The 19,522-nt window shown below is 42.7% G+C and overlaps 1 protein-coding gene across 2 annotated transcripts in view; it reads left to right on the top strand.

The window, feature by feature from the left end:
- LOC140494463 (UV excision repair protein RAD23 homolog B-like) overlaps nt 1–19,522 on the top strand; it is an 80,207-nt gene that overhangs the window by 56,472 nt on the left and 4,213 nt on the right. For both annotated transcript variants that reach the window (XM_072593653.1, XM_072593652.1), the window contains exons 7-9: nt 1,578–1,671; nt 1,869–1,996; nt 7,882–8,025. In XM_072593653.1, coding sequence (XP_072449754.1) covers nt 1,578–1,671; nt 1,869–1,996; nt 7,882–8,025 — 366 coding nt within the window. The remainder of the gene's footprint in view (nt 1–1,577; nt 1,672–1,868; nt 1,997–7,881; nt 8,026–19,522) is intronic.

Below are 19,522 nucleotides of genomic sequence, written 5' to 3'. Positions count from 1 at the left end.
TAGTGTGTTGTGGCCAACAAAATGGGATTATTGAAGCCTGTCCTGACTCTGCAGGAACGCTGAGTTAATGTACTCTGTACATAGCACCATGTCCTTAAAGGTTTTTTACTATTGGACTTAATTAAATAACTGGACTCGACTGTTAAAGGCAGTTCTTCTGAACGCACTTGCTGTTTTCTACCTTCCTTGATTAAATAAATATGCCAGAATTGTTTATAGTTTTAAACAGAATTGATGGCAAAACTCCTTCATTTACATAAAAGTAAAATAATGTGGATGCTGGAAATCTTAAAAGCATAAAATCCTGGAATTACTGAGCAGGTCAGAGGAATTTGTAGAAAGACATACTTAACATTAAAGTCAGTGACTATTCATCAAAACTGAAAAGATAGAAATGTAATAATATTTAAAACAGTGGAAGGGGACAAGGACAGGCAGAGCAAAAGGAAAGACCTGTGATGGGGCTTGGTCTTCCCCGTATCAAGGAGACTACAACGTGAACAACAAATACAGTCAGCTAGATTGAAAGAAGAACAAGTAAATGTTTCGCTCGAGGGGTGGGAAAAGAAGTGATAAAAGGACATTTTGCATCTCTTGTGCTTGAATGAGTAACTTTTGCTGAATGCCTGTTCAGTCCCAAAGCATGTGCCTGCACTGCTGTAGCTCTTTATTTCAATTCTGCACTTTGCTCCCATGCTAATCTTTCTGTTCTTAGCCAGCTCCAATGAAGCTCAAAGCATATTTGAGGAACAGCATCTCATCTTTTGACTAGGTGTTTGCAGCCTTCTGGACACAATGTATTGAGTTCAATAATTTTTGCTCATAACCTGTGTGGCTTGTTCTGTTTTTATTTGCTTGCTTGGTTTTGTCTTCTTTCTTTGTTTATCCCTTCATACTGTATTCGGGTAGCTGCAGTATAGCCATTCATGCTTCATCTGGTCATATCTTTTTCCAATTTGCCCACAATCATTCTCATTGGCTTGTATGAGAAATTTATTTTCTGCTGTCTACTCCATCACAGCTTTTTTTCCTCTATTTTCTTAACTCCTCCTGGTTTCTGCTGACTTAATACCAATTTTTTTTTAGTTCATTTAAAGGTCATCAGCTTGAATGTTAACTTTCTCTCCACAGATATTGTTTGACTTGAGTGTTTCCAGCATTTAATATTATTTTTAAACAATTGAGATTGAAGCAATAGCTTGCAAATGTGCCTTAGTTTATTTTTCTTGCATGTAAAATTGGCCTGACTGTATTACCATTTCCTCTCGAGCAATTGTACAGCTATGGCAAAGAAACTAGGCTTATTTCTTCCTGATTAAGGCAAGGAGTCACCAACTCAAGTCTGAAAAAAGAGTAGTCTATCTTGCCGGTGTTCAAGAATGGAGTATGCTTGGTACTGACCTATTCTGACTTCTGAACAGGTGGCTTGGTTTTGTAATTTTGATTGTTAATTTTGGGGCAACTTTATTCATTTTTGCGTCGGTTGTTTCATAATATTAGGTTGGTTTGTAGTTTTGTCTTTTAGTTGTGGTGCAGGTAAAACGAGATGTGTAATAAATGTTTTGCACTTTGTTTAGGGAATCCCGGCAGAGCCAGAAGTTCCAGAGGAACCACAACCTCGAGTCACAACACAACCACCGTCACAGCCAGCATCGCAATCTACACCAAGCAGTGAGTGCAATCAGTCAGTGTTGGTAACAGGGTAATGTGGTGAGCTTCACTGATGTCAATAGCATGGAAAGCGATGACTAAGAATTAAATTTTAAAAATATAGCAATCTATCATATTGTTAGTGAACAGTCACTGTATGAAGTGGAGGAACAGACTTGTTTCAGTTTGTGTAGATGTCTAACAATGATCTTTTTCAGGTAACCCACTGGAATTTCTACGAACCCAACCCCAGTTTCAGCAGATGCGTCAGATAATACAGCAGAACCCGGCACTATTGCCAGCCCTACTCCAGCAGCTTGGGAGAGACAACCCAACACTTTTACAAGTATGCCATCCATTTGTTGCCTGTTCAATATCACTTGCATCAATGTCGGTGTCTGCAAAGCTAACACTGTCTCACATTTCAATCTCCTTTTTGTTTTTCATTAGTTTTTGTTAGATTTCAGCCTCGTGGCTGCCAAGAGTGCCAACAGTGCCTTTCCCCAAGTTCCACTTCCCTGCCCTTTCTCCTGATACTTGTGCTGGCTCTCAGAGAGTTTACTCCTTAATTCCCATTGAATCTAGTTTTGCTAGGGTTCATTGATACCATACTTGGTCAAATGCTGCCTTGACTAGGATGTAGCAAATTCTAGAGCACAAATCTTCAGTACTATTGCCAGAATGTTATCAGGACCCATAGCTTTTGCAATATCTGGTGCCTCCTGATGTTCTTTGATATCACGTAGTGAATAAAAATGACTGAAGTCTGGCATCTGTGATGCAACAGACTTCAGGAAGAAGCTGAGACAGATTATCCACTGGGTACTTATGAATGAAGGTGCATGGAAATATTTGCATCTTGGGTTTTTCATTCATGTACTGGGCTCCCCCATCATTGAAGATTCAGATATTTGTGGAGATGAGAACTCTTGTTATTCAAATGAATAACAAATGAACATTCAGAAATGAATTTGGTAAGACTGCAGAGTTTGAATCTGATGTATTGCTGGTAGCATGATAAATATGTCAGAAATTAGTATATGAATTGTGATTGAATATAATTCTACGGATGGCCAGCAGTGCTTCATGGATGCCCAGTTTTAAATTGTTGGATCTGTTTGGAGTCCTGTCCCATGAAATAGTGATAGGGCCAAACCATCCAATGGAGGGTATCCTCAAGGTGAAGAGAAGGCATGGTCTTTACAATGAGTATGCAGTGGTCACTTTTGTCATTGTGTCATGGACAACCATATCTGAGACAAGCAAATTAGTGAGAATGAGGCCAAGTAGCTTTTTCCCCCTTGATTGCCTTGGTTACCTGCTGCAGACCTAATCTAGTGGTTATCATAGATGGACAGAATGGAAACAGACCCTTTCGTCCAACTCATCCATGTCGACCAAAGATCCTAAATTAATCTAGTCCTGTTTGACAGTACTTGGCCCATGTCCCTCTTCAACCCTTCCTATTCCTGTACCTATCCAGATGCCTTTTAAATGTAGCTGTACCAGGCTCCACCACTTCCTCTGGCAGCTCATTCCATATCCGCACCACCCTATGTGTGGAAATAATTGCCCCTTAGGTTCCTTTTAAACATTTCCCCTCTCTCACCTAAAACTATGCCCTCTGGTTCTGGATTCTGCCAACCCAGGGGAAAGATCTTATCTATTTACCTTATCCATGTCCCTCATGATTTTGTAAACCACCTATAAGGTCACCCCTCAGCCTCCGATGCTCCAGGGAAAACTGCCCCAGCCTGTTCAGCCTCTCCCCATAGCTCAAATCCTGTAACCCTGGCAACATCCTTGTAAATGTTGTCTGAACCCTTTTCAAATTTCACAACATCTTTCCTATGGGAGAAAAACCAGAATTGCACACAATATTCCACAAGTGGCCTAATCAAAGTTCTATACCTTAAACAGCTTGGTCCACAGTAAAGATTCTGGATTAGTGGTGCTGGAAGAGCACAGCAGTTCAGGCAGTATCCGAGGAGCAGTAAAATCGACGGTTCGGGCAAAAGCCCTTCATCAGGAATACAGGCAGAGAGCCTGAAGGGTGGAGAAATAAGTGAGAGGAGGGTTGGGGTGGGGAGAAAGTAGCATAGAGTACAATAGGTGAGTGGGGGAGGGGATTAAGGTGATAGGTCGGGGGGGGGGGGGGGAGAGGGTGGAGTGGATAGGTGGAAAAGAAGGTAGGTAGGACAAGTCATGGGGACAGTGCTGAGCTGGAAGCTAGGAACTGCGGTGAGGTGGGGGAAGGGGAAATAAGGAAACTGTTGAAGTCCACATTGATGCCCTGGGGTTGAAGTGTTCCGAGGTGGAAGATGAGGCGTTCTTCCTCCAGGCGTCTGGTGGTGAGGGAGTGGCGAAGGAGGCCCAGGACCTCCATCCACCGACAGAGTGGGAGGGAGAGTTGAAATGTTGGGCCACAGGGCGGTGTGGTTGATTAGTGAGGGCGTCCTGGAGATGTTCCCTAAAGCACTCTGCTAGGAGGCGTCCAGTCTCCTCAATGTAGAGGAGACCGCATCAAGAGCAACGGGTACAATAAATGATATTGGTGGATGTGCAGGTAAAACTTTGGACGTGGAAGGCTCCTTTAGGGCCGTGGATGGAGGTGAGGGAGGAGGTGTGGGTGCAGGTTTTGCAATTCCTGTGGGGGCAGGGGAAGGTGCCAGGATGGGAGGGTGGGTTGGAGCATGGACCTGACCAGGTAGTCACGGTGGGGAACGGTCTTTGCAGAAGGCGGAAAGGGGTGGGGAGGGAAATATATCACTGGTGGTGGGGTCTGTTTGGAGGTGGCGGAAATGTCGGTGGATGATTTGATTCGTGCGAAGGTTGGTAGGATGGAAGGTGAGCACCAGGGGCGTTCTGTCCTTGTTACGGTTAGAGGGGTGGGGTCTGAGGGCGGAGGTGCGGGATGTGGACGAGATGCGCTGGAGAGCATCTTTAATCACCTGGGAAGGAAAATTGCGGTCTCTAAAGAAGGAGGCCATCTGGTGTGTTCTGTGGTGGAACTGGTCCTTTTGGGAGCAGATACGGTAGAGGCGGAGGAATTGGGAATAAGGGATGGCATTTTTGCAGGAGGTGGGGTGGGAAGAGGTGTAATCCAGGTAGCTGTGGGAGTCGGTGGGTTTGTAAACAATGTCGGTGTCAAGTCGGTCGTCATTAATGGAGATGGAGAGGCCCAGGAAGGGGAGGGAGGTGTCAGAGATGGTCCAGGTAAATTTAAGGTCAGGGTGGAATGTGTTGGTCAAGTTGATGAATTGCTCAACCTCCTCGCGAGAGCACGAGGTGGCGCCATTGCAGTCATCAATGTAGCGGAGGAAGAGGTGGGGAGTGGTGCCGGTGTAATTACGGAAGATCAACTGTTCTACATAGCCAACAAAGAGACAGGCATAGCTGGGGCCCATACGTGTGCCCATGACTACCCCTTTGGTCTGGAGGAAGTGGGAGGATTCGAAGGAGGAATTAAGGGTGAGGACCAGTTTGGCCAAACGAATGAGTGTGTCGGTGGAACGGTACTGTTGAGGACATCAGGAAAGGAAGATACGGAGGGCTTGGAGGCCCTGGTCATGGCGGATAGAGGTGTTGAGGGATTGGATATCCATGGTGAAGATGGCATTGGGGGCCGGGGAAACGGAAGTCTTGAAGGAGGTGGAGGGCGTGGGTGGTGTCTCTAACGTATATGGGGAGTTCCTGGACTAGGGGGGGATAGGACAGTGTCGAGGTAGGTAGAGATGAGTTCAGTGGGGCAGGAGCATGCTGAGACAGTGGGTCGGCCAGGGTGGTCAGGCTTGTGGATCTTGGAAAGGAGGTAGAACCGGGCAGTGCGGAGTTCCCGGACTGAGGTTGGAAGCTGTGGATGGGAGATCTCCTGAGGTGATGAGGTTCTGTATGGTCTGGGAGATGATGGTTTGGTGATGGGGGGGTGGGGTCATGGTCGAGGGGACAGTAGGAAGAGGTGTCCTCGAGTTGGTGTTTGGCTTCACCGGTGTAGAGGTCAGTGCGTCAGACTACCACTGCACCCCCTTTATCCGCTAGCTTGATGGTGAGGTCGGGATTAGAGCAGAGGGATTGGAGGACTGCGTGTTGAGGGTGAGAGGTTGGAGTGGGGGAGGAGGGGTCGACAGGTTGAGGCGGTTAATGTCTCAGCGCCAGTTGGAAATGAAGAGGTCGAGGGCAGGTAATAGGACAGCACGGGGTGTCCAGGTGGATGCAGTGTGTTGGAGGTGGGCAAAGGGGTCCTTGGAAAGTGGGCGGGAGTTGGAGGCGGCGGAAGAAGTCACGGCGTGTATTAAACTCATTGATGTGTGGATGGAGGGGGATGAAGGTGAGTCCTTTGCTGAGGACTGATTGTTCGCCCTCAGTGAGGGGAAGGTCTGGAGTGATGGTGAAAACTCGGCAGGGCTGGGAGCTGGGATCTGGTGTGGGTGTGGAGCTGGGAGTGGGGGTGGAGCTGGTAACTGGAGTGGGTGTGGTGGTGGGGGGAATGGGGGTAGAGTCATGAGCAAAGGTGGTGTTCCCCTCAGGGTTCTGGGGGGCAGGGATGGTGCCAGTGGGGGGTGTGTCAGCAGAATGCAGGTGAGTGGCATTGGTGGGGGCAGAAGTGGTGGCAAGCACGGCAGTGGGGGGAGGGGGGCAGGCGGAAGTCACTGAGCGTGTGACATCAGCGATGATGTGAGGGCGGAAGTGATGTCACGTGTGGTGCATAAGGAATTGTGAGGGGTGGAAGGAGGGGCCATGATGGGGGCGGAGGTGACCTCATCAATCAGCGTGGGGGTGGCAGCTGCATCAGCCGCATGGCTAATGGCGTCTGAGCAGTTCCAGAGGCCAGGGGAATCTACTGGAATGTTTGCGTGCTAGTTATGGAGGTGGGTAGATAAAAGATTGTTGTATTTACAGTTTTTGATGTTTGAAATGGAGTTGAAATACTGTTTGTTGAGAGTATGAATTCTCCTGAGGATGTCCACTCCACCCTCTTTTCTCCCCCCCCCCCCCCCCCCCCCCCCCCCCCCCCCGACCTATCACTTTCATCCCCTCCCCCACTCACCCATTGTACTCTATGCTACTTTCTCCCCACCCCCACCCTCCTCTAGCTTATCTCTCCACGCTTCAGGCTCTCTGCCTTTATTCCTGAAGAAGGGCTTTTGCCCGAAACGTCAATTTCGAAGCTACTTGGATGCTGCCTGAACTGCTGTGCTCTTCCAGCACCACTAATCCAGAATCTGGTTTCCAGCATCTGCAGTCCAGCATTTTTACCACAGTAAAGATAATGATGTTTTATGGCAATGTTGAGGACCCCCAAGGTAACTTTCTCCTGACAGTATATGAATCTTCTGTCAACTGTGGTGGGTCTGTTCTGCTGGTAGGACATGATGGTATACCCAAGGATAATAATGATGGTAGCTGGGACATTATCAGTAAAGGTATGCTTCCATGCATTATGACTGTCAGGTGACTGCTGTTGTTACCAGTGACTTAGTAGATTCTGTAGTGGTTTTGATGCAACTGAATGTCTTGCTAGGCCATTTCAGAGGGCAATTAGGAATCAACCACTTTGCTGTGGGTCTGGAGTCGTGCATAGGCCAGACCAGGTAAGGACAGCAGAGTTCCTTCTCTGCAGGTCATTAGTGAAGGGTTGGCTATTTCTAAAAATTACATGATTGTCATTATACCAGTTTTTAATTCCAGATTTTATTTAATTCAAATTTAATCTGTCCTAATGAGACTTGAGCCCATATCCCCAGTATATTAGTCTGGGGTTTTGGATTACTAGTCCAGAGACACTGACAGTAAGATACCTCCTCCCCTCTGCTTAGAACTAAAGAAGCTGAAGAGGAAGTTGAGGGAAATACCCTTAGAAGCTACTCTAAGGGTAAGAAAGCAACTGGTAGGATTTTCTGTGGTGAGTCAGCTTAGTATTTGTGGGGTGAATTGCTGTTTCCTGTGCTGTCATAATTCTGAAACACGTTGTGACATAACATAAAAGGAGCATCACTTTTCATCCAGACACATTGGGTCTGACTTAATGCTGCTTAAAGTTGACATTCACTGCTTGACATAGGAAATATCCATGCCAAAAAGCACCACCATTACTTTTAAAAACAAACATTCTACATTGTGATTTGTATTGGAATAAATAACTTGATTACTGTATTGAATTATGAGTTACTGGTTGATTGGAATGGTGTCCCATTGTGCAAGTTGCACTGATTGTTTCAAATTGCTTTCCAGCAAATTACTCAGCATCAGGAGCAGTTTGTTCAGATGTTGAATGATCCTTTGGGAGAGGCTGGAAGTGAAGGGGCAGAGGGTCATGGGTCACCACACACTAACTACATCCAGGTTACACCCCAGGAGAAGGAAGCAATAGAAAGGGTAAGTAAATTTTAAAAATCTGAGCATGTTTTATTTTGAATACAAGTGTGCAAGCCAGGAGAAGAAATAAACATTTTGCTCCTTGAGCCTGCTCAATAGGAATATAGCTGATCTGATTCCAAAAAGTTTGGAAACTAAGGTGCAGTAAAGAGAAATGTGTGGAATTGCAAGTTCATCACTTAAAAAATATAGGTGACAAACTTTGATCTACGCTTAACCTGTACAAGGCTCGAGCATAAAATGGGCATTTGTATTATGGATTCATTGAGCATAATCATTAAGGCAAAAATATTTGCCAAGTTGAACCAAATGGGATCAACAACTTATCAGGATACTTTGTCTCTGTTATCTATACCTATCTAAGTAAATCATACTCCCCAAACCTTAGAGATGTTATTGCTCCCAAAAGTTAAATTGCCAATCTAATGCATTTCATGTGACAGTCTCACAAATGAAATGGTGCAACCCTTAGCTTTCAAAACCCAGATCTGTGTAGATTGATTACTATAGGCCAAGAGCAACCATTGCTATTTGATTTAATCCAAAGCTAGAGCTAGATGGTAGTGGGTGCATACAGGTATAACGATGGAACAACCCAACAATTTCTATTGCTCAAGGCACACCTTCATGTCTATTGATGAAACTTCACGGACTGTGTTTTTCATGCATGCAGGAACTCTCCCAACCTATGTTAGGTAGAAAGTTGTACAGAAGTTACAAGTAGTCAGGTTTACTAGTGTGTAGATATTTTTAATGAACCAGACATGTTATTACTACATACTCCTGGAGCAAGTGCAACTTGAATCTGGACCTTCTGACCCAGAGATGGAGACATTAACACTGTGATATGAGCCCTCTTGCTAGAGTGCATATTTAGCTTTTGTCTCTTGATAGCCCAACAGGGTTCCTCCAGGTCTTTTTCCTGTCTCTGTCAGGATTAATTTGTATCATATACATCTCCAGTAAGATATTTTTGCATCTGATGTGTGAAACTGAAGTGACGCTCCCCAACAGTTTAGGAATGGGGCACCTTATTTCAATTTTATCTTAAGATAGCTTTCATTTTGCTTATAGAGAAGGACGAACAATACAGAAGCCACAAGATGTAAGGCATTGAGTAAGCTGTGTTGCTTGACTATTCTTCTACTTTCTAGAATTGAGATGAACTAACATCAACTAGTTTAGTTGAATATAATGGGTTTATTATAAGAAGTGCAATTGCTGATGGGTATGATTATTGATTTCAGTGACAGCAATGCTGTTGTAGATTTTAATTGAAGATTTTATCTCAGTTTGGTGTCAAAATGTGGAGCAAATGTAGCCAGCTGTTTGTGCTCTGTTGTGGAATTAGGCCCGTAGAGTCTAGAATTGGTCAGTTTGTGAGGTTTTTGTTATCTAAAGTCTGTGAATTCCATTTTCCTGACTTGCACCTCACTAATACAAAATGTAAACATTTACTCTTCTATTCTGATGGCATTATGACTATGCTTTTTCAAGTACTTCTGTCCTTAACATTTGTACTTAATGTAAAAATGTTTGGGTACCTTACTGCCCATTAAGATTTGTAACTGGTTCTTGCATTTCCTGTTTCCTGTCACGACCGGATGATTGTTCTTGATCTACTTGATTGTTCTGGCTGACGATGGATGCAAGTGCTTCAGTATTGTATTTTGCATTCTGAGTTCACTTGACCTGAAATGTTAACTCTGATTTCTCTCCACAGATGATACAAGACAGGTTGAGCTTTTCCAGCAATTTCTGTTTTTGTTTGTATTTTACATTGTTGTTTTGGGCATTTCCAGTGTTGAGGATGAGGGAATTTTTAGGGCCTTGGCCTTCTGTTAGTTGTTTAATTGCCCACCATCATTCACAACTGGACGTGGCAGAACTGCAGAGCTTAGGTATGATCCATTGGTGATGGAATTTTACTAGCTATTGTGCTGCTAATGCTGGTTTTATAGTCCTGTGCTGCAGCTTCACCAGGTTGATACCACATTTTTAGGTGTGCCTGATGTTCCTAAGATGCTCTTCTTTGGTCTTTGTTGAGCCAAGGTTGATCCCTGGCTTGGTTGCAGTGGTAAAGTGGGGTGATATGCCAGGCCATCAGGTTATGGATTGTAGTTGATTAAGATCTGCTGCTACCCTGCGACACCTCAAAGTGCCAAGGCTTTAATTGCTCAGTCTGTTCAAAACCTGTTGCATTCAGCATTATGGCAGTTCCACACAACACAATGGAGACAGCATTCCCTCTAATTTTGTACCTTGGAGATAGTGAGGACTGCGGATGCTGGAAAGTCAGTTTCGATAAAATGTGGAGCTGGAGAAAGCACAGCAGGTCAAGCAGCATCAGAAGAGCATGAGAGTTGATGTTTCAGGCAGGACCCTTGATCAGAACTCTAATTTTATACCAGCTGCTTAGGCCTCGAAAGCTTGTGCACAGCAGCAACATCTGGAACTAGAAGTCAATGCCACGATTGACGTACTGATACTGATTGTCATGTGAGGAACAATGGAGCAGCAGATACACAGCTCTTCAGCTTAGAAAGAACACTAGAGGGTATCTTCAATGTGAAGGTGGGACTTTGTCTCCACATTGACTGTGTGATGGTCATACTAATATGGTATTTTGTCAGGAATTATTGTTAATAAACGTCACAGTCTATCTAATTTGCCTTGCCATCTTGGCAATGAATGGTACTGACTACTCATGACCATCAATTTCCATCAGTTAATCTAAAACAAATTAATAAATGAAGCAAGGAAGGCTGCAGCAATTATAGGTGGTAGAAATCATTTCAAATTTGACTGTTACTATTTGAGCTTTTGTGTGCATAACTTCCCCATCGCTGAAACTGACAACTTTCCCTTACAAAACACTTGTCTTCCTTTACTTCCACTTCCACCTCCACCAATATGCTGCTAACCACCTCATTACTGTTTATGTTACCCCCAGACTTGAATATTATCCAGAACTTTACCTATGTACTAACTGGCAAGAAATCCAGTTCACCTGTCACTCCTGTGTTCTCTGACCTACATTGACTCCCATTTAATTCTCATCCTCTTGTTCTAATTGTTCCATGGCCAACTCCTCAAGCCCCGCCACCAGTGGCAACATTTATTTAGCACCTTTAACATGTTGAAGGGCATGTCACAGGAGCATTATAAAGTGAAGAATGACACCTAGCTAATACTTGAGACAGATGACCAGAAGCTTGCTTGAAAGGAATTTTTTAAAAAGTGTTTTAAAGGGGAAAGTGAGGGAGAGACAGAGGTATAGAGCATGACTTCCAAATCTTGGATCTTAGACAGTTGAAAATGTAGCCCCAATGGAAGAATAATTATGATTAGAAAAGTTTGAGAATGAGAAGTGGGCGGCAGAGTTTTTGATGATCTCCGACTTATAGATGGTAGGTAGCATGTCAGAGATGAGCCAAAGTGCATTGGAGTAGTCGTGTGTAGAGGTAATGATGTTTTGGCTAAAGGTTCAGCAGTAGATATACAGAAATTTGGCATGATCTGTTTTATGGGATGAGAAAATAGGTACTTCTGGAAATGGTGCAAACTTGAGGTCAGAAAGCTTTGAATGTTGTTGCCAAAGGGCAGTACATAGATGAGGAGTAGGATAGAACTGGAGTACACAGAGGTAGTTGTGAGAGTGCAGAAAGAGGATCCAGTGATGCTTTGGTTATGATAAGATAGGAGAGAATAATGATACATCACAGCAATTTTGGAACCCTTTGAGAACTCTGCCTTTCTCTAACTCTGCCATCTTGTGTGACTTTGTCCTCTGAATCAAATACAGCTGCTCTTTCAACTGTTCAGACCTTAAGTTTTGGAATTCTCTCCCTCAATCTGCTCCCCTCTCCTTTAGGGAAATTGTTAAAACTAATGTTTTTGAGGAGTCTTTTAAGCACTATGCCAATGTCTTGAACTTTGTCTAGGTGTTAATTTGCATCTAATTATGGTCTTAAAGTCACATCAAACTGAAGAAACATAGAATATTTCCAGCACAGAACCAGGCCATTTGGCGCATAGAGACCCTGCGAGCTCTTTGAAAGAGCAAATAACTTAGTGCTATTGTCTTTTATGTACTGCCTGAATTTATTTTAGAGAATGGTCCTATTCTTTTTGAATGTCATGATTGAATCTACCTATACCCTATTGCTGGGTCCTTTGTTCCAAATTCTAACACTTGCTGCCTGAAAGGGGGTTTCATCATATTCCCATTGCTGTCTTTGTCATTCACCTCAATTTTTTCTCTTCTGAATCTCAATCTTTCCACCAATGGAACAGTTTCGATCCAACTGACCCAATTTCATCAGGAGTTTGAATGTTACTATCAAATCAGCGTTTAGCATTCTCTTCACAGAAGATGCCCTCCCATCTACCAACATAACTAATTCTTTTAATACTTTTCTGCACAATATCTATTGCCTTTGTATCCTTCCTGGAGTATGGTGTCCTGAGATGCAGTGCTCCACTTGAGGCCAAACTAGTATTTTACACCGGATTGGATAGGCATATGGATGACAGTAAAATGAAAGGTATGTAGGTTAATTTGATCTGAGAGTAGGATAAAAGGTCAGCACAACATTGAGGGCCAAAGGGCCTGTACTGTGCTGTACTATTCTATGATCTATTATCATAACTTTCTTGTTTTTGCATTTTATAGTCCAGTTTATAAATTCAGAATTATGTGCATTTTATTAATCGTTTTCAACCTTTCTTGCCACTTTCAATTATTTTATATGTATACATACCCCATTTCCCTTTGCACTTGCACCCTCTTTAGAATTGTACCTTTTTTATATTGTCTTTCCCCAATCTTATGAAATTGAAACACATTGTGCTTCTCTGCATTTAATTTTTTGTCTTCTACATATTCAAACAACCTACCTAGTCTGTTTATCGTTGTCCTTCTTGAAATTGTACATCAGCATATAATGGGCCTCAATCAATGCTGACTCTCAAATAATTGGAATAAGTTACTTTCATCCCAAGTCATTGTTTCCAAAATGTTTGTTTCCTCATCACCAAGCTGGCCTATAATTGATGAACAGAGCTTTATGTAATAGAGAATGCAGGAAGGCGTGTCAGGAGCGGCACCAAACATACCTAAAAGTAAGGTGAAGCTACCAAACACAACTACTTGCGTGGCAAACAGCGTAAGCAGCAAGTGATAGACAGAGCTAAGCATTCCCAAAAGCAACAGACCATACCTAAGATCTGCAGTGCTGTCGCATCCAGTCATGAATAATGGTAGACAATCAAACACCTGATTGAAGGAGGTGCCAGCTCAAAAAATATTTCCATCCTCGATGACGGAAGAGCCCAACACATCAGGCTGAGGTATTTGTATTCTTCAGCCAAAAGTGCTAAGTAGACAATCCATCTCTGCTTCCTCCAGTGGTCCCCAGGATCACAGATACCAGTCTTCAGCCAAATCTGTTCACTCATGTGATATCAAGAAATGGTTATATGCACTGGATACTGCAAAAGCTATGGGCCCTGACAACATTCCATCAATAGTACTGAAGACCTGTACTCTAGACCTTGCCACACCCCAAGCCAAGCTATGCCAATACAGCTGCACCACTGGCATCTACCCAACAATGTGTAAAATTGTGTGGGTATGCCCTGTGTACAAAAAGCTGTAAAATCCAACCTGGGCAATTACCTCCGCACCGGTCTACTCAATCATCAGTAAAGTGATGGAATGTGCCAAAAGCAGTGCTATCAAGCAGTACCTGCTTAGTAACAACCCCCTCACTAACACCCACTTTGGGTATAACCAGAGCCACTCAGCTCCTGACCTCATTACAGCCTTGCTTCAAACATGGACAGAAGATGAATTCCAGAGGTGACGAGAGAATGACAGCCCTTGACATCAATGCTATATTTGACTATGTAGCATCAAGGAACCCTAGCAAAATTGTAATCAATGGGAATCAGGAAAATCCCTCTGCTGGTCAGAGTCCTATCTGGTTCCATAAGGTGGTTGTGGTGGTTGGGTATCCTTCATCTCAGCTGTAGAATATCTCTGCAGAATATATCACAGTTCCTCAGTGTCCCAAGGCCCAGCCATCTTGAGCTGCTTCATCGAGGGCCTTCTCTCCATCATAAAGTCAGAAGTGGGATGTTTGCCAACAATGGACAGCACCCTTCATGAATTTCCCAGGTACCAAAAAAGTCCATGTTCAAATATAGCAAGCGTGGTCAATGTCCAGGCCTGGACCGAAAAGTGTAATATTAAAGAGTTAACTTGCTCTGCTGACCTGCAGAAATTGGACGTCCTGAGGCTAGGGTGCGATGCATCTGACTTGTAGATAGATTGTAAGAAATTACCTTATCTCCTATTATCCAGAGCCATTTACATAGCCATTTCCTTGTCATTCAGAGCCATTTACATTTTCATCTCCTGTTCAGATATCATTAAGAACATTATAGGTAGAATTCTGACTACTCCCTGTATTTTAAAAAAATACAATTCCCATCAGATCTGGCCATTAAGAGATAGTTTGCATTACATTGTTTCTGGAGGTGATATGGTCACTGCATTTGTATTGAGTGACATGTGACTGTGAGGGAGTGACAAGGGGTTGTCTTGTGAGCATTACTGACTGTGATGTAAATAGTTTGTATAAAAGAAGGACTGTTTCCTTTGTTCGAAGAGAGCTTTTGACGCGACTCCGCAAGCCTTGTGAGGTGTGTGTTAAAAGTTCTTCCAGGAAGTTTGTACTGTACTGTGCTTGATAAGATTTGGTTGTTCACAGATGTTGGGGTATTGCAATTGCGTCAAGTGGGTAAGAATCTCAGGAAAAAAGCACTTAACATTTTCCCTCCTTATCATTCAATAATAACCACCTAGATGACACTACCACCTTCTTCATAAGAATCTTACTGACAGTACTTAAGCAAGTTATTGACACACAATATGCAATTATTATGAGGAGAGTTACTAGTCTATGCAGTAGATAAAATCTGCAGCATCTGAGCGTGAAATGCAGCAGTAGGCTCAGTGAATGCAGCATTCTTTGCTGCTTCTGCTCCCGTTCTGCTGTCAAATAGAACTGGCTGTTTTGCTGTTAGCTTGATCAGTGAACCTTCATATCCCTTAAATGATTGAAAGAGAAGGTAAAACTCATGTGGTTTCATATCCATGGGAAGGTCACTGACCAAAAACATACAGACCTCTTCTTCACTGTTGTTAGCTTCTTCAATTTTCATGCTCATGACTGGGGAGCTGATTGAATCCGTTGGATCAGATTGTGTGTGTGTGTGGCGGAGGTAGTGCGGGGGTGGTAGTCCGATAGCGTGCTTTACCTGTGAATGGAAAAACTCTTGATAATGATAGCTGCTGAAAGTATCTTTGCATTTCCTCTCTCATTCCTTCCTTGCTAAGATGGTTATCAGAAATTTAACTACACTAAATTGTGTCTGCCTATTTCAACATTCAGTCATCTTGAAGTCTGTTTTCTGTTCACTATTTATGACATTATCAAGATTTATACAATCCATAAACTTCCAAAATGTACTGCCTAAACAATTCAGTCATTTATGAACAACAATCAGTGGTCCAAACATCAAGCCCTCTGGGCACCCCATTCAGGTTGTTCAAAAATTATTTTCCTTTGACCAATTAATACTTGGCTAATGTGAAAGCTGTCAGGAAAAGGATTTCAAAAATCTGGAACAGCAAGAAAACAACAAAATGTTTCCTGTGCTTTAGCAATTGAAGAGGCAGTTTCAGTTCCGATTTAAATCTCAAATATTTGTTGGAAACAAATGCAGAGCATATTAAAATATATTCTCCAAATAAAACTTCCCAAATAAAAGTTGGAATTAGTGATTACAGACCAATAAATCTACAACTTTGTAGAGATCAACATTCTTTTAATTTGCAAAATATAGGGGGGCCAATGAAGCCTTAACAATAATTGACAGAACTGAAACAGCTCAGCCTCAAGTTCTAGTATTCTCTCAAACCTTAAAGCATCAAAATTAAAATACACTCTCTTCTTTTTGTGAACACTGCATTTTTTAAAAAAACAAAAAAGATTAAGACATGACCACTGACACAATTGTTTTTTTTAAACTGGCATTATAGAATTTCAAACAAATCAGGGGCTCAAGATCCTCAATCAGTTTGTTTTAAGGTTTCATGTTTGATAATTTTAAAAAGGACCTTATGTTATGTCATATTAATGTAAAAACAAAATCTGCCCTATTACATGACCCACAAAATACATTGAATTGAGATCCTAATTCAAATAAGGCAAAACAGTTACTTAAAAGGATTTTCTGAACCAGTATTTTAACAAACTAAAATATTTAAATATCAAACACTTTCAGTGTGGCATAATTTATATTGAAACTTCCTGTTTTGACCCAAGTATTAGTGCAACCTTAATTTCAACATTTCTCGCTTTTTTTCTCTTGATGAAATTGGACTTCTAAAAAGAGAAAACCCTCGCAGTGGACCACTTGGCGCCACAGTCCATGCCACTCCCTGTCCCACAGGCCAGAAATGGAGACTTCCACTGAGACAAAAGTCTGGACAAAGCTTCCCCAGCAGTTAATGTACTTTACTGTCGAGCTCCTGACAGGCCTGCTCCACTTTCTTCCCTTTTTCCTGGTGATGCCGTGTTGTCCCAAAAATACTTCTAAGGGCAGGTGTGGGGAATAAGAAATACCATATTTTGTTTAGGTGTTTTTCTTTGAAGTTCCTGGTATGTAAGTTGTTTTTTTTTAATGCTCCAGAGCCTCAAACCCTGTGTTTGTAGTCTCCACTCCCACTTCAGGGTCCTGACCTTCACATGGGGATTTCCCTCTTAACAACCAGTCTAAGGCAGGGCGATAGAGACAGGCACAGTAAATGTCGTGTATCTTTTTATCTTGCACTCTACGCTCTTGAGCCTCAAACTTCACTACTGGAGGGCTTTAATCCCGTCTTACCTAGGGGACTTTAACCTCCGAATTCCCAGTGACTTATGATTCTGAAAGCGAACTTGGTGTGCAAGTGCATAAGTTATCTTAGATTTTGTCACCACAGAGTCCTAGGGGACGAAGGGTTGACTGAGTGGTAGGTTTAGAGAGAGAGAGAGCGAGACCAAGGTGAAGTTTGCCTTGTGGGCCCATCCATCTCTCTCAACTGGCACTCAGGCGATCACTTACTCAGTCCACCTGGAAGCTCGGTGTGTGTTGGAATCCCACTGCTGCCATTAAATCTTAGCTTCTTTTTCCTCAGATTCTTACACGCTTGATGTAACTGCAATATGCCAACTTCTGTGAACAAAAACCAAATCTTATTAAGTGCTGTACAGTACAAACTTTCAGGAGGAACTTTTAAAACACCTTGCAGGGCTTGCAAAGTCGTGTCAAAATCTCTCCCCAGACAAAGGAAACAGTCCTTTCTTTATACGAGATCTTTACATCACAGTCAGTCATGCCAATAAGACAACCCCAGCCATCCCTCTTTCCCCCTACCCCCTTCCCAAAACCCCCACATGGTACTTGAGACACAATGCAGTGACCAACTCGTCTCTAGAACCAATAGGCAGATCTGGTGTGAATTGTACTTTCTAACTACAGGGTGTAGTCAGAATTCCAACTGTGATGTTCTTATTGATTTCTGAATAAGGGTTGAAAATGTAAATGGTAGGACTTGACAGTGTAAATGGCTCTGAGGTCTCTGAGTGACAAGGAAATGACCATGTAAACTGCTTTGAATAATAGGAGATGATAATGTAATTTCTTACAATTTGTAAGTCAGAGACATTCCAGCCTAGACTCAAGACAACCAATGTCCTGCAGGTCAGCAGAGCAAGTAGCAAAAAGTAGCAAGTAATATTCCACCACACCCGTTCTTTCCAATTAAAATACAAGCTAATCACTGCCCCTTGGTGTTCAATGGCATTACCATTACTGAATTCCCCCATGATCAACATTCTGGGATTACTGTTGACCAGAAATTCAGCTGGACTCGCCATATAAACATAGTGACCACAAGAGCAGATCAGAGGCTAGGAAGACTGTCTACCATCTACAAGGTACAATTCAGGAGTGTGATAGAATAGTTCCCATTTGCCGAGATGGAAGCAACTCCTGCAGTATTCAAGAAGCGTGATACAATCCAGTACAAAGCAGTCTGCTTGATTGGCACCACATCCACTCCCCACTCCACCAATGCTCAGTAGTGGCAGTGTATACTATCTATCTGATGATGGGCTTTTGCCCGAAACGTTGATTTTCCTGCTCCTCAGATACTGCCTGACCTGCTGTGCTTTTCTAGCATCACTCTAATCTAGGCTCTGATTTCCAGCATCTGCAGTCCTCACTTTTGTCTATCTATAAGATGCACTTCAGTAATTCACTAAAGACAGCATCATCCAAACCCACAGCCACTTCCATCTAGGGCAGCAGATACACTGGAACACCACCTGCAAGTTCCCCTCCAAGCCACTCACCATCCTGACTTGGAAATACATTGCCATTTCTTCAGTGTCCCTGGGTCAAAATCCTAGAATTCCCTCCCTAAGGGAATTGTGGATCCACTAACAGCACATTGACTGCAGTAATTCACAAAGGCAGCTCACTGCCACCTTCTCAAGGGCAACTAAGGATAGGCAAGCCAGCAATGCACACGTCCCACAAGTGAGTGAACTTTTTTAAAAAAACACTTTTCTTTGAACAAACATTCACAATACTCTAATCCTCTGGCACCACCCTGTATCTCATGAGGGTTGGAAGATCACTGCCTTCATTTCTCTTGGGTACATTTTATCCAATCCTAGTGCATCATCAACTTTATGTACAGTCAGCCTATCCAAGACTACCTCAAATCTTAAAATATATTAAATATCTGAACTACCTTCTTTTACCATGACTTGGGCAGCAGTGTCATCTTTGGTAAAGGTAGGTGCAAAGTATTCACTCAGTACTTCAGGTGTACCTCCTTCTTTGTGTAAATACCTATTTTGGATTCATTTTATTGCTTGTCAGTCTCTTCTCATACATAATGTTTGCTTCCCTCTAAATCCTCTGTGTTGAGCTTAATTATATAGGCCATTTGTTAACTAAAATATTGCCTTTCAAGATTAGTCTTGAATTTGTCCCCTTTAAAGTGTCTCATGTTTGTTTTACTGTTAAGGACAAGGTGCAATAGTTGACTTTATGAAAACACTTGTGTAATGTGAAAAACAGCACTTATCAATCTCTCATTTGAGAACGTGTCCAGTTTACACAATGCCTTGGGATAACTAAGCCTTCAATTTAGCCTCTGCAGGCAATTCAATCCTGTGGGAAAGGAACTGTACTCATTAAAAAATAATAAGCAAAACGTTGAAAATTGGGAAGTCTCCATGTACAGTAACAGACACAGTCAGTCCTGTGTCATTTTGTGCTATACTATTGGATGTCTAGTACTTGTTCATGGCTGTGAAAATAATACTCATTTTCAGCTGTCATTTTAAGATCTTCACTGGTAACTCCTTTT

This window comes from Chiloscyllium punctatum, chromosome 24 (assembly GCF_047496795.1).
Source record: "Chiloscyllium punctatum isolate Juve2018m chromosome 24, sChiPun1.3, whole genome shotgun sequence".
In the NCBI taxonomy this organism is placed as follows: Eukaryota; Metazoa; Chordata; class Chondrichthyes; order Orectolobiformes; family Hemiscylliidae; genus Chiloscyllium; species Chiloscyllium punctatum.
The sequence above is the reverse complement of the archived record's forward strand: the minus strand, read 5'-3'. Positions and strand labels throughout refer to the sequence as shown.